The sequence below is a fragment of the Abramis brama genome (assembly GCF_963993115.1).
Source record: "Abramis brama genome assembly, chromosome: 2".
Classification (NCBI taxonomy): Eukaryota; Metazoa; Chordata; class Actinopteri; order Cypriniformes; family Leuciscidae; genus Abramis; species Abramis brama.
Window position 1 is genome coordinate 65785900 of NC_139964.1, and position 15437 is coordinate 65801336.

The 15437-nt window shown below is 39.0% G+C and overlaps 1 protein-coding gene across 2 annotated transcripts; it reads right to left on the reverse strand.

Annotated features, from left to right (window-relative positions):
* Nucleotides 1-313: 313 nt before the first annotated feature.
* On the reverse strand, nt 314-7772 carry slc5a3a (solute carrier family 5 member 3a). 2 transcript variants are annotated; one of them, XM_084106679.1, is made up of 3 exons: nt 7742-7772; nt 4136-4166; nt 1416-3986 (listed from the first exon to the last, which is right to left on the reverse strand). In XM_084106679.1, the coding sequence occupies exon 3, from the start codon at nt 3924-3926 to the stop codon at nt 1884-1886; it is 2043 nt and encodes a 680-aa protein (XP_083962805.1). In that variant the 5' UTR covers nt 3927-3986; nt 4136-4166; nt 7742-7772; the 3' UTR covers nt 1416-1883. The 2 variants fall into 2 exon arrangements, with proteins under 2 accessions (XP_083962806.1, XP_083962805.1); XM_084106680.1 differs by lacking the exon at nt 4136-4166 and having other exon boundaries at nt 314-3986.
* Between the last annotated feature and the right edge of the window lie 7665 nt (nt 7773-15437).

Below are 15437 nucleotides of genomic sequence, written 5' to 3' on the forward strand. Positions count from 1 at the left end.
ATATGTGTTTTGTCAAGATTAGAAAGTTTTGATTGTAAAATAGTTTTATAATATGAAACATGACACCGCCCACTAGGGGGAGGAGCCTGCTAAAAGTACTGTTTAAAATACTGTTTCCATTCTAATGCAATGTCCAATTTCCATATGGATGAATTTGGAGTTTTTAAGCTTTCAAATGATATCTAATTTATGATGATTACTAAAACATATGATGGGAAGAAAAAGGCAATAAAAAAATGGCAAGTGGGAGGATGACAGTTAAGGGGTTAAAGAATGACAAACAAGTCTTGACAAACAAACACACAAAAAAATCCTATGGGTTTTTAATGGGGTCAGCGGTGGGCAGAGATGCTTCAGTGGTGAGACCGACTAACAGGTCACACACTGCTTTCACCAGTGTGATCTCAGTCATCTGAGTTACAAAGACAAAATAAGAAAAGAATAAAAGCAAATAAGCAAAACTTGAAGGAATTCTTTGGGTTAAAGTCAATCAACAGCATTTGTGAGAATATTTTGACTTATCCTTTTTAATTCATTTTTGTGGAAAGATAAAGCAAAAAAAGGTACATTCTTTATTCTGTCCACGTGTATTTTTCTGAGCTTTAAAGCTGTTTAAGTAATCATTTCTACAGTACTTATGTTAACAAGCACGAGTTGAGGCTAAACTATTGGAACAGCGAGTATTTTAACATTTATTGATTGGCCCCATTCACTTCAATTGTACTGTACTGTTTAATACCCCAATGTAACCAAGATTTTATTATGTTTTTAAGGAGGGACTTAACTGTGAGAAAACAGTGGAAAATGTATTTTGAAGTAATCAACTTTACGCCACAAATGCTGTGGACTGAGCTAAACTTGTACGGGAAATTCCTTGAGGTTAAGATAATATCATATGGTTAATGATTCAAGCAGATTTGGTATGATCAGCACTAAATGTGTAGGTGACATGTTTTTTTGTTTGTTTTTTTTTACAAAAAAAAAAAAAAAAGCTTCAATGGTAACATTACATTTTACATAATTTAACTTCAGAAGTTTCGGTTACACTTTGTTTTAAATTCCCCTTGAGGTGAAAATCAAGGTTTTAATGTTGTTTATATGTCTATGTGGTGTTTTTAAAATGCTTTAAGACAAACCATGTGTAAGTTCATAAGTCGACACCATTGCTGAGTATTTTCTCCTTAAAACTGCAGTGAACCAAAGACAGTCTCAAAAACACACTTTGAAATCGCTGGTGTTTCTGACGTCACAAACTACCTTGTAACCAATCAGATCAACGTGTGATCGTCAACGAGTGGATCTCTGAGCTGAGTGAGTGAGTGGAGGCAGGGCTCATTTGCATATTCATAGAACCACGCATACTAAATGAGGCAAGGGTGTCGAGTTACATTCAAGAAATTTTTAGGCATAAATAATGTTTTTTCAAGGACAAAACCTTTAAATATGTCATTTTGGTGATCAAAAGATGAGTTTTAAGGGATACAATTATTGACTACAGGGAGACAATGTTATAGTGTAATTATGCATTTAAGTGCTGAGTAATTTTAATTAACTACACGTACTTACTATAGGGTAAGGATTAGGGTTAGTTGCATGTAAATACATGTAACGTGTAACAAGGACACAGTAAAATAAAGTGTTACCATAGTTTCTTATTTTTTAAAAATTGCTTGTCAAATGAGACATCCAGTGACATAAATTTGATCACTCTGTCAGTGTACTAATTAAACATAATGTGAATGTCTGACATGTTTAGAGATTAAATATGAGTCCTCAAACAAACATTGTGACCAGTGCACTGGTAACCAGCACTTAAGAGGATCAGTAACATTTGGCATCATCACATTACATTTTGAGTTGTACATTAGATAGAATCATGAGCATTACAAAGAGAAGTATACAAACAAGAAAACTCCAAGTGTACACACTAACAAGAGGCCAAGATTGAGGACAATTTTGGTTTTTGGAGGTTCTTTGAGCATCTCAGTTACACTCCTGATTTCATCTCCCAAAGGTGAATCCGCTTCCTCTGAGCTTTTACTAAAACCACAGAACCAATCCAAACACTTCACACATCTTCCTGCATGTTTGTGGGTGTGTTGAGACTCCAAGTGGCCATTTGGAAGTATTTCAGGGCCTGTTTGAACAACCTGAGATGATGGTTTCATTTCCACTTCATCTGATGTCTTCTCTTTTTTAGTTTCTTCTGAAAGCTGATGAAGTTTGCTATCGTCTCCCTTCTCTTTTATGTGTGCATCTGCGTGTGCATTCCTGTTGCGTAGTCCCCACAAAGTAGTCGTAGCAATTTGTTCCTTGCTTGGTGGATTTGTGCAAAGACTGACGACTACAGTCACAAGCCCTGAAACCCAAAACAACACAGTCGCCACATACATGAAATGAATATCCTTGATGAAGGACGGACGGTTATCAGGTGTGTCACAGTCCGGCTCTCTATAGACAAAGGCAAGAATTAGTCTTGTGGCTCCAAGTAGGAAGCCCACAATGCCACCCCAGAATGCACCGGTTTCATTGCAACGTTTCCAGAGGATGCCGAGCAGGAAAAGTGCAGCAATGGGTGGCGTAAGATAATCAGACACCTCCTGAATGTAGAGGAACATCTGACCACCTTGCAACTCAATGACCAACGGGACCCAAGCTATGCTAACGGCCACTATGAAGATCACAAACAAGCGTCCCACCATCATGAGCTCTTTGGAGGAAGCTTGACGACGTACCATCTTATAGATATCAAGGGTAAAGATAGTACTGGCGCTGTTAAAGATCGAGTCTAGGTCGCTCATGAGAGCGGCGAGCATCACGGCCATCATCAAGCCTCGTAATCCTACGGGCATGACGTTCATGACGAGACGAGGATATGCGGTGTTTGTGCAACCAGCCCTGCTGTTGCAGACTTGCATGCAGTGCTCTGGACTAATGCAAGCAAGCTCATCAGCAAAAAGCACACGCGAGATCATCCCTGGAATCACTATGATAAACATCGGGAGGACTTTTAGGACGCCAGCCATCAGAGTCGACCCTTTAGCGTGGGCAATATTACGGGCTGCAAGGACTCTCTGAACTATGACCTGATCGGCGCACCAGTACCAGATCGAGGCTGGAGTCTGGCCTAGAAGAAAAGCAGGCCATGGCAAGTCTTTATCCATCGGGCCTCTTAAGATCTTGAACGAATCTGGTTTGGGATGCACATGGCAGGAATTTGTGTAAGTGAAGTTAGTTTTTAGCTCGATGGCAGTTATGTTGGGAATGGCGTTCATGTACCTGGTGTGCAAACCCTCGAGACCTCCAACCTTGGCTAAACTGATCCCCATCAGGCACAAAGCGCCCGATATCATGAGGAAAGCCTGCAGGGTGTCCGTGTAGATGACCGCCGCTAGTCCGCCAGTGACCGTGAGAAGAGCGGTCATGGTGATAAGCAGGATTACGGACACGTAGAGGTTCCAGCCTAGAGATTCCTGGATAAAAAGCGCTCCGGAGTAAAGATCCACGGAGAGCTTGGTGAAAATGTAGAGGAGGAGAGTTAGGCATGCGAAGAAAACCTTCAGCCGCTTCCCACCGAATCTTTTGGAGAGGTATTCCGGCATGGTGTACACACCTGAGTGGATGTAAACGGGTATGAAGACCCATCCCAGGAGCTGGAGGAGTAAAATCGCATTAAACTCCCAAGCAGCGACGGCTAAACCGCTCGCAGCTCCTGAGCCGGCGAGGCCGATGAAGTGTTCGCTGCCGATGTTACTGACGAACAGCGATGCACCGATCATCATCCAGTTCATGGAACGGCCGGCGAGGAAGTATCCGCTTACGGTTCCCCGATTTGCCCTCCACATCGCAAAAAAGCCAAAGCACAGGACAAGAACGAAGTACAAGGCAACGACAGCGATATCTGCTGCTTCCATTGTTGATGCCATTTTTTATTTTGTTGATGGATCAAGACATACGATTCGGTGGGCCACATGTAGCAAATAATTCTAAAAGAGAGACAAAAAATAGACATTTAGCAAACATGGTACAGATCAGGAAATAAAAGTACAACTTTTTAGTATTTTAGTCGATTGTCTACAGACAGTGTTACACTTTATGAAATCAGAATCAGAATCAGAATCAGAATACCCTTTACCGAGGGGAAATTCTTTGTCACAATTGCCCACCTGTCAAGCATGAGAAAAAGAAGAAATAGTAATAAAGTAGATAAATAAAGAATATATAATATAAAAGTATAAATAAATATAAATATAAAAATAATAAAAAATAAAAAATAAAGAAAATATAAGGAATGTGGGTATGTTTAATATTTATATTATTAGAAATTTGTTATGGTGAACATTTACATTATTTAGAATTGAAGGACTAGAGGAATAAATAGCAGCATAGAATATTGCACATTAATTATTAAAAAGATAATATTGCACAGAAACAGAGATATTGTCAGTTTAAAAACTAACTAAATGTCCGTGTATCAGGCACTTAGAGGGAGTGCTGTCCTTTTCATTTGTTACTGTACTTGCATTTTTCCCATTACATTTTTTATTTCTTTAGTTAGTCAGTTAGTTACTTTATTGTCCCCGATGGGGCAATTTGTTGTGCAGAAGATGTATAGTACAAAACACACAGAATCACACACACACAGTACAAAGATTGCCTAACCTTGCAGGCATGATTAAAAACAATGAAAAACACTAAACAATCAATAAGTTGTAAGTCAATAAGTTATCTATGGTTCTTTATAGAATTAAAAAGTAGAATGGCTGCAGGTACAAAAGAGTGTTTATATCTGTTGGTTCTGAATTTTGGGAGTTTAAAGCGTGATCCAGATGGCAACATCTGAAATTCAGCCGGTAAGGGAATCTGACAGGATATTTGTGAGCTAACATTAACTGCAGCTAAAAATATTCTTGATATTCTTAAAGTCCCCCTGTGGTGAAAATCAAGTTGTTAATGCTGTTAATGTGTCTATGGGGTGTTTTTATTGTGCTTTAAGACAAACCATGTGCAAACTCATTTGCATATTCATAGAACCGCGTATACTAAATGAGGCAAGGGCGTCGAGTTCAAGTCAAATAAAATTCAAGCTATTTTAAGGCATGAATATTTTTTTTTTCAAGGAAAAAAAAAAACTTTAAATATGTCATTTTGGTGACCAAAGATGAGTTTTAAGGGATACAATTATTGACTACAGGGGGACTTTAATACAAAAAAAAGTTACTTGTTTTTCGGGAAGAAAAAAGTTTTTTTTTTATTCCATGCTCTTCAACACATATTCTGAAGAAATGTAAATATGCAAAACATCTGCTTTTGGAGAAATTTGAATTTTTCAGTTTAAGTGAAATAACCTCAAACTTCATGTTTGTTAGTGGTTTGTGGATGATGATGTTAATGTGATGAACTATAGGACAACTTAAGGAGAACTGACTTCATACATCTAGGGGAGAGTGGGGTAAAGTGAGACATTTTTTACATTTGTTACCCTCTAAGCAAGCTAAAATGATATATCAGTCAAATTTACACATTTCCCATTAATTCAGGATGTTTCCTAGCAATGGAAATTATTAGAATGTATTCAGGATGAAGGGCAGTGAAAATATGATTGTTTTTAAAAAAGTGGTCTTGTGTCTCACTTTACCCCAGCTTAGGGGTAAACTGAGACAGACCAGAGAAATCAAGGGGGTAAAGTGAACCAGCTGGGGGTAAACTGACCCACTTACTTTTTCCACTCTGAAACTTCCATAACAACACATGTTGTAACAGTAAGAATCTTGACAGCTAGCTTGACAACCACACATTCCAGAACTAGTAACAGAATCATGGGGATTGGTCAATTAAGCACAATTTTTTGATGACCCACCGGTGCGCATCCAAGTGAAGGTGCAACGCCCTTGGCGTGCTTAGGGTGAATGGCACACTGGAGGAAATTCCTCCTAAAAAAAATAACTATGTCCAAATTATTGTGATACATTTGGAAAACTAAATGCTGTCAGACCTCCCCTGGCCAGCCCAGGGAGAGTGGCCCGTCCTGAGCCAGATTCGGATTTGTCCGCCACCGCTGGAGCTCCGTTTGGAGCAAAGTCAGTCCTAAAATGGATCTTTGGGTCTTTGTGGAGGAGGGACAATGCTCCGCTCGGACAAGGAACATGGACCAGAGAACCGTGGTGGTCAGACCGGGTGGAGAAACAGCCTGACCCAGGCCAGAGAAAGTGCACTTTGTGCGGGCGAGACTTCCAGTAAATAGGGTCTGGTTTGAACACCCAGTCCCTCGGTGCCAGGGCGTGCACAACAGTGAACGTGAACCATCCTGGGTGAGCTAGGTGTGAAAGACACACGGGAGGATATTCCTCCTTGTAAAAATGTCCAAAAATATCTTGTATTTGAAGAAGAGCTCCATGCTCGCAGACCTCCCGGGCCGGCCCCAGGGAGGGTGGGTCATCTCCGGTCAAAGTAAGATCCGTACACCTGCTGGCGCTCCTGCTGGAGCAACGACGGTCCAAACATGGACGCTCGGGGTGTTGTAGAGGAGGGAGACGACACTCTTATCGGCAAGGGCGTAGATTTGGTTTGAACATTGGGGGGGTTGAAGTTTGGGTATGTCTCCTGATGCCTCCTTTTCATGTGATCATGGTATAAATATTGGGGGGGTTGTAATGCATAGATTTAAATATTGGGGGGGTTATCTCCCCCCCAACCCCCCCACAAATTACGCCCCTGCTTATCGGACTAGGTAATGGAAAACAGGCGCCTCCGGGTTGCCTGGGGCCCAGAGGAGTGCACCCTCTCCTTCGGGCCGTCAGGTTTTCTTCCTGGTGTATTGCCTTGGCATGATGGCTTTTCTACTATGTTTATGACATTAAAAATAAAACATATGTCATGTAATATTACATTAAAATATGTTTAAGACTAAACTTAACTTGTGCCTCATGTCTCACTTTACCCCACAGCATTTGTCTCACTTTACCCCACTGCCACATTTTAGAAAAAAACTATCTCTCTTAGCAATTCAGGCTTATCTTCAGCTAGCATCATCACATGGTTTTATATGTTGGTAGTTCAACAACATGTATGACATAAGTTTTTCTACCTGAATCAATTTGCTTTGGCACAACAGTTGATTAAGTTGACAGCAAGAAAATTTACTTTTACATGCAAAAAAAATATTTTTGTGAAAAAAACATGCTTACTACAGCACCATGAGGTCCTCTTCTTCATGGCCAAGGTGAAATGGAAGGGGCTTGAAAACATAATGGTCAAATGACCAAAACTGTGTTCCGTTTCCTAGATATAGGGGGTGTCTCACATTACCCGATGTCTCACATTACCCCGTTCTCCCCTACTAAAAATTAGGATTTATGACACTGAGCAAAAATGAAACAAATATCTAGTTAAGTCATGAAACTCTAGAGGGCGTGTACACTTGTATGCTACACATGTAAGTTAAAATCGTAATGTTTTAAAATAATGTAAATAATAATAATAATAATAATAATAGTATCATCCATGAAAAGTTAATATCCATGTTAGTTGTCATCTACCATCAAACCAGATGTTTATTTAAAATTTAGCCATCGTTACTCAAATGCACAATTTAACGTTAAACCCGTTATACTTGATAAGCACTAAGCACAATAATAATAATAAACACATGGAAAACTAGCTGAAATTAGCGTCACCGTTCATGAACAGTCTTACAGAGATCGATGTGATTTCTAAACGTTAAAAACTCAGACATACTTACCAGAGATGCTGTCAGTGCACTTGAACCGGTGTGTGAGGAGGAAAGAGTTTATCTTCTCCATCCATTTACTCCCCCCGCGCGCGCCCTCACCCATGACGTCATCGAACCCGCGCATCCGTTCAGCTCGAGCCCACGAGATTAGAGCCCACCCGCGGGAAGTGATGTGTGATGTGGTGGTACAGTGAAGTCATCAGAGACTCGTAGCCTGACATAGTTCTCCAAGCCAGGTACGTTACTAGAGTACTACTATTGATGTGAATTTAACATGATATATATATTAAGAGTTCAGATGCAAAAGCCTCTAAAGTGCCATCTGAAATTTTCTTCTAGAATGATCATTTTTATCAAGCTCGTATATTTAAATTCAGTAATTTCACTTAAATGACACATTTCACACACATATACATACACATATACACAGTAGTCAACATTTGAAGTGGATCAAAAAAAGCTTAATAGGCTACTGAATGATTAATATTAAATCTATGCATACATGTCTAAAAAAACCTTTTTTTGTACAGAGCAGGACTATTTACTGTATTGTTTATAATAAAATATCAATGATAATATAACATATATTATATCCTGTTTCATGAGGTTAATATGGTACTCAAAGAATAGGTCATGTTTTTTTTGTTTTTTTTTTGATAGAGTGCTTTAATTTTTCTGGGTTGCTGATAATCTAAACAGACAGACTTAACTATAGGCTACTGCAATAAAATCACTATCTATCTAATAAAAAGATAAGTTTGTTTTTTGAACGCTGTTTAAACAAGATCCCATATCAATCTACAGGTAGTAATCACTGGTATTTTGTCATTATTGCCATAGTAAACCTTTTCATTAGAGACAGCATCATCTAACTGTTGTTATAACGATCTCTTCATGTTCTCTTCATGTTCAGCATACTATCTGTGAGTGCTAACATGAACCAGATAACCAGTAGAGATAACCGAACCCACAGATGATGACACCACATCAACAGGAACATGACATGAGATAACATTTTCATCTTCAAAACATGTGGGGAAAATGTTTTCACATGGAAAGTGCTATTTTGGTGTAGGTAATACATCAGAGTAGGGTATGCTACATTTGTGTCTGTATTTGTCTTGATTATGAATGATGATGATTTATTTATTGTATCACAACTATTATATTGTAATATCTTTAATATGTGTGCACCATAAATGCAAGTGGCAGTGGAATGCCTGCAACTACATATAATCATCAGACGGTGGCAGCATCGTCTTTCAGTTCAGAAGTTTCCATGAAGAAGAAGCGTTATACAATCACTGAGTACATGAGTAGATAAAGATCTTTTTGTATGTAGTCGTAGAGGCCAGGTGTGACTATGTAGGTCAAGGCTATAAACACAATACAACACTAGTGTGAAATCGCAGTCTGTTTAGTGCTGTACTGTGTAGTCTATCATAATATAAATTATATATACAGTCCAGCTCTGTACAATAACAAAAAAATGTGTAATATGTCAGTTTTTTGGACACACAAGGTGACTGAAAATGTATCTTTTTTCCCGGACACGGATCATGATATGGTATTCCGTAATTTTTGTATGTGTAATGTTGGAAATTTCTAGCATGACAGCTTTTGAAAACAGTACCCCACCTCCTTCCTCCCTGGAGTACAGTTTTGATTGACAGCTCTCTTTCAGTATGCACTAGGGGGCAGAAGAGCTCAAAGCTGACAGTGTTCAAACATGTAGTGAAGACCAAAGCAGGCATCTGAGGACGTGTGCTGCAAACCCTGTGGCTATATCTGCATTAGTATACTAACATATTACTCTTACTATTTTAGCAGTATATTATGCATTTGCACACTTTTGCCCAATATGCACATTTTCTGTATGCATACTTTGCATATTGTGCTGGTTATGGTCTTCCACAATGCAGTGCACTTGACTGGGTCTTCCATTTCCAAAATGATCAATAACAGAAAGTCACCATTTACTTTGATTGCTTGTATATGCATTTTGCTTGAAAATGCAAAATCATAGGGATTTCAAAAGACATGAGAGTGGATAAATGATTAACAAAATCTTATTTCGAGGTGTTCTTCATCTTATTATCTTATCTTATGTTCTTCATCGCCAGGATAGTTTTGCTACTAGTGACACTTCCTTTGACCGCGGCTTCAGGCCCCAGCAGCCATTGAACACAAATAGAAAGAAGAGAAATAGGTTAGTCGAACCCTTGGGTTGTCTCAACACCGGCTCCGACTGATTCTGTGTCTGAGCGCTGTGTAGTAGAGTAGAGGACGACAGAAGATCCCTCCTTCTATGTGCACTTTCGTGCTGGCATTGTACATTATGATTATGGTTGGCAAAGTGATGAATAGATTATGTTCCTCTATTGCAAGTCGCTTCGGATAAAAGCATCTGCTAAATGAATAAATGAATGAATGTAAATATATTATTGGGATAGAGATCACAATAATTAGCACCATTTGTGCTACAGACATGAACAATACCTCAAATAATACATAGTTTCTTTATGAATATTTTATTACATTGCATTTAAGGGTGTTTTCACACCTGAGAGTCGCACAAAGGTCCGAACCAAAGTTCATGTTTTGATGCATTTTATACATTCGGTAAGTTTTGGTTTGGTTTCACATTGCAATTATGCGAGCGCACTAAAGAACTTTACATGACGTACTTGCGTCGTGTCGGCATCATCTCTGTGGGCTGCATCTTGACATTGATTGGTTTGTAAGCGGACGTGCGTCTGACGTCAGCGTGTTGTCAATTCGATGAGTAACTTTGACAAGAATGTTACTGATGTTGGACTGAATAGTATTGCTTGTAATGGTCTTTTGTTTTATGTAATTGTCTAATTGACTTACCTCCTGTAGATTCGACCTTTGTTTTTTTATGTGATACCTTTTCACATTGAATTTCTTATGTATTATGGGTTCCAATTGTGTAATGAGGTAAATGTTATGTGCTTATTGAGATAGCTATAACATGTCTGAGCTATGTTGTGTTTTTGGTTTGGGGTGACGGTGTAAGCTGCCTAGTAACTCAATTGTTTTGAGCATTTGTTTTTGTCTGTTTGCTTGTTTGTTTGTTTTTGTTTTTTCTGTTGTATTATGTATATGTGTATTTGGACCCTCTTGAAAATGAGATGTTGCATCTCAAGGGGCTATCCATTAATAAATTAAAATTGAAATTGAATGAAAAAATAAATAAAAACTTTGACAAGAATGAATGAACAGACGCATATCGTTGCCACTATACTGTTATTATTACGGCATTACTCCCTGCAGCTCCAGCTATACTCCAGGCGAGTTCACATTCGCCAAATCAACGTCCTCGTTGTGCGAACATTTTATGGTCGCCAGCAGGAAAGGAGGAGAAGACTGCGAGCAATCCTGCGGGAACATTCGGAACTTCCTGTAAATGTTCTGAAAGTCCGAACCATACAGAAAATGCTTTCACACTAGAAACGAACCAAACCTTTGTTCAGTTTGATCCGGACCGAGACTACCTCTTTTCTTCTGACCAAATTTCGTCTGTTTGGTCCGGACCGTGGTCCAGGGGAGGTTTCACACCTGTGATTTTGATTCGGATCAAACTGAAAAGTCAGAAAATCCGGACCAAACACGGTAGGTGTGAAAGGACCCTAAATAAGAGTACATTTTATCAGTTCATACAGGTCCTGGGAATCAAACCCAAGATCTTGGTGTTATTAATGCCGTGTGAAGATACAGGGTTGCAAAAACTACAGAGCAACACCCAGATAGCCACATAACAACACCCTAGCAACCATCAAGAACACCCTAGTAGCAACACCTTAGCGACCACTAGAAAACCATAGCAACCACAGAGTAATATTCTAGCAAACAGCCACAATAATATAACAACCACTTAGAAATCCGGCGAGATTCTGAAGTGCACATTCGATGGACTTTAATATCCCTTTAATAAATAGAGGCCATGGGAGGGGATTTATGAATGTGAAGCGACACAACTGACGCTTGTAGAATTTCATTCATACAACCCAAACAAGGGCACAGCCATCTTTTGAATTTTGTGTTTGAACTTCCATTTTTGCGGTAGCTCTGTAGATTCGGCATTGCTGTCTAAGAGTAATTATCTGGTTAAGTGGATTTACTTATTGTAGTGTTAATGAAAGTTATCTTTTAAGCATTGTAATGTTTGAAGTGGATGTCACAACAAATGCCAGTAGACCGGGAAGACTTTAAAACGAGCGGTTCATTCATAAATCCGTAAGATCTTACCTTCATGTTGTGGAAATATAAACCAGAAGACAGAACACAAGGAGCGCAGCACTGAACAGGGGTGGGGCTACAGAAGGGGTGGGGCTACAGAAGGGGTGGGGCTACAGAAGGGGTGGGGCTACAGAAGGGGCAGGGCTACAGAAGGGGCGGGGCTAAATTCAAATTCAAATGTAGCACATACTCAGTATAGCATAGTTGTGCTTGATGAAATGGCTTCATTCAGCTGCAAGCACTGAACACACAATGACTTTCACTCTTTGTAGGTCAATGACATCCACTGGAGATCGACAGAGACCGTGGCATAAAAGAGCACTTCTTCCTCAAAGCCGTCAGAGAGTGAGAGCGTTTGCTTCATGTGGTGTGGAACACAAAACTTTACATGTTGTAATAATGAGGACATGCTATTTTTGTCACTCAACCAACAATGAAAGCATGTAAGGCCTCACCAGTGCCCGAGTCGCTCGCTGCCTTACGATGATGACGCAAGAGTTCGAGCGCTAAACGTGCCGACAAGACTCGCCGCCAGAAGACGCTTATCATGAACGCTAATGATCGAACCGCAGTGGACATGTTTCTATGACAAGAGGTGGACATGTTTCTGATAACCACGGGCACAGATGGAGCTCATCAGACCATTTTAGGAAACCAAAAGACCTGTGTTCACGAGAAATGATTGAAAACGGGGAGAGGAAGAGAAAAATAAATGTTTCTCATAAATACATCACAATGTATGTGAACATCCCAGATGAAGATGCTCTTTCATATCTCAGGACACTTATTAGTAACATTATTTTGGTATTGTTTATATGCTATTAAATGTGCTTTTATATTTTTATTTTCTGTTTTTTCAGATTTTTGTTTTAGTTTTAGCAATTTTATTCTTCAATTTATAGCTGCTAAGGCAAAAAAAAAAAAAAAAAAAAAAAAAAAAATCTAATATTTAGCATATATTTTATTTTTCAGCTTTATTTCAATTACCAAAAACTAGGCCTATTTTAGATTTAGTTTTAGTTAATGTCAGCACTGTTTATTGAGCTCTCATGTTATGTTTTTTTTTTTTTTTTTTGCCTCAAATATTTCTCCTAAAATTAATAAGAACAGACTGACTGAGTGACTGTAGTTGTCATCTAAGATGAGTTCATATCTGATATCTTTAGATTGCTGACTGGTTTATTGAGCACAGTTTGAGATATTGTTGAGATGCATGTGATGCAAAAAAAGAGTCTCAATTCACTCTCTATTTAATCTCATTGCAGTCTTGGAGAAAAACTGTTATATTAAAGACATCTTGTCTTTTTCTTTCCCATGAAATGATTAACAGTATATGCGACCCTGTCAGTTTAATCCACAAATAAACGTACATTCGATGCCTTTGATGTTTAAAGTTGGACTTTTTTAACGATCAGTCACTTTAATCTTTAAATGAACAGCTTGGAGAATTACTGCTGACATTATCTGAAGCGAATATTCATAGACTAAAGGACAGTTACAGCTCCTCTGAAATACCAGACTTTAATATGCCACTGCATTAGATAGCAGAATATCAAAGCAAGTGTTTCTCAGAACGCACTTCACTATTCTTAGACCGGCCATGAAACTGATGTGTATTAAACACAAGGAGACAAGATGGCTTTACAAGAAACCTGAATATGCTGCTGAAACCTAGTCTGATTGTAACTTCTCAGTTGGCCTTTAGCATTCTCCGTCCAAACAGAAAATAGTTTATAGATTGGTTTAATGCGCGGGCCGTCCTGTCCGTTTAGTTTACTGTGCGTTTACTGAGTGTTGTATATGGTCAGGAAGGATGTTTAGAGTGGTTTTGTGAACATGAGGTGCGCCGACAAGGATCCTTCTGTTGCCTTGAATGGATCCCAAAACTCACTCCACTTCACAATCTGCATGATATTCTGCTCATCTGTTATGAGTGTATCACTAGCTTTATATTCAGTTTGAATGAGGTGTAGCCTAGATTGTACTTCTACAGTATGCATATGGTGTGCAGCATAATGACCTTATTTGCAGAAACGTGCACTGTGAAATACCATCTGTAGCCCACAATGCATCTTTCATTTCCAATTATGAACCAGAACTAATGTCAACTTCAGTATTTTAACATAAACAGATTTTTTTTTTTTTTAAATACCATCTGCCATATCTGGCATTTTAAATCCAATTTTGTGTAAATATATACCTATTTGGCAGAAATAAGGTGTTCCGAAATCAGACTCAAATTAAAAACAACTCAAGATTGTAAAAAGCGTTCATGCCCTCAGAGATCGTAATTACAGCTTGTAAAATGGGAATTTTCTGAGAGCTCTTGTACCATGTGACCGCTGCGGCGGATGTAGTGTATCATATATCGATTATTTTGAGAATTAATCGCATAATAGTGTATAATATTTTAATTATGTTGAGATTTAATCGCATAATACTTGTGCAATGATGCACATCCGAGTCCACAAGACAGAGGGAAGTAAGTGAGTAAAGGGCATAAAAATTAGGAGTGGAACAGCCATGGTGTGAACGCAGCAACTGTTTTGAAATAATAGGTGTGTTTACGAAATGTCGGAATTACCGTAATTACAAGATTCCGACTTCATTCACATCCTCATAGAACTGGGAATTTCCTGTGAGCTCTACTGCAGATTAATTTTGCAGTTAGTAGCATTTTGAGTCCGTGTACAGCTCATGTACGAGTCATCTCGTTAATTCTGTGATTACAACATGGGTGTGAACACAGCAAACGTGTTGCGTAATGTGCATTTTTAACGGGGTCCTTGTGTTACGTCCCTTTTGGTCTGTATATGTGTTTGTGTGTGTGTATGCTGTTGTGGGAGGTGTTTGTTTTTATCCAGGAAGAAGACCGGATTGGTTCCTGCAGTCTGATTGGTGCCACGCCCTGATTGATCAGCTGACACCTGGACGTGTATGAAAGCCTCCTTCGTTACTGCTTTCATTAGCCTTGTGCTCACTCGCTACACTTGTCTTGCCTGACTTTGCTACTTAGTGTATTATTTGAGAATTTGTTTAAGAGAGAAGAGTTTGTTTGTTTCTTGTGAACTGCCATATTCGTGATAATGACTACCGCCTGTTTAACGACCTAGTTTCCAGATTACCCCTGCACTGATTTATTTGCTCTTTTACCTGTATATACTTGTGTATTGGATTTGGGAGGTAGGGAGACCGACGCCACTTTTTTCGTTTGATCTTTATTGTTTGTTTTGGATTAGGGAGTTGGGGATTTAAATTTTTAAAGACGTTTGTAAAGACGATTTATTAGTGATTGCAGATTTTTTTGATATTTACAAACCTCGTCATGTACTTAAAAAGGAGATGTTGCGCATTGAGCTTGTAAAACAAAGGATCTTACCGGAAGAGGGTGTGGCTCCGGGTGTTGCTTTTAACCTAGAACTATCTGAAGGAGGCAGACCAC

What these genes read in the sequence shown, in the direction of transcription:
- slc5a3a (XM_084106680.1), bottom strand. Translation starts at nt 3,926, where the DNA reads ATGGCATCAACAATGGAAGCAGCAGATATCGCTGTCGTTGCCTTGTAC.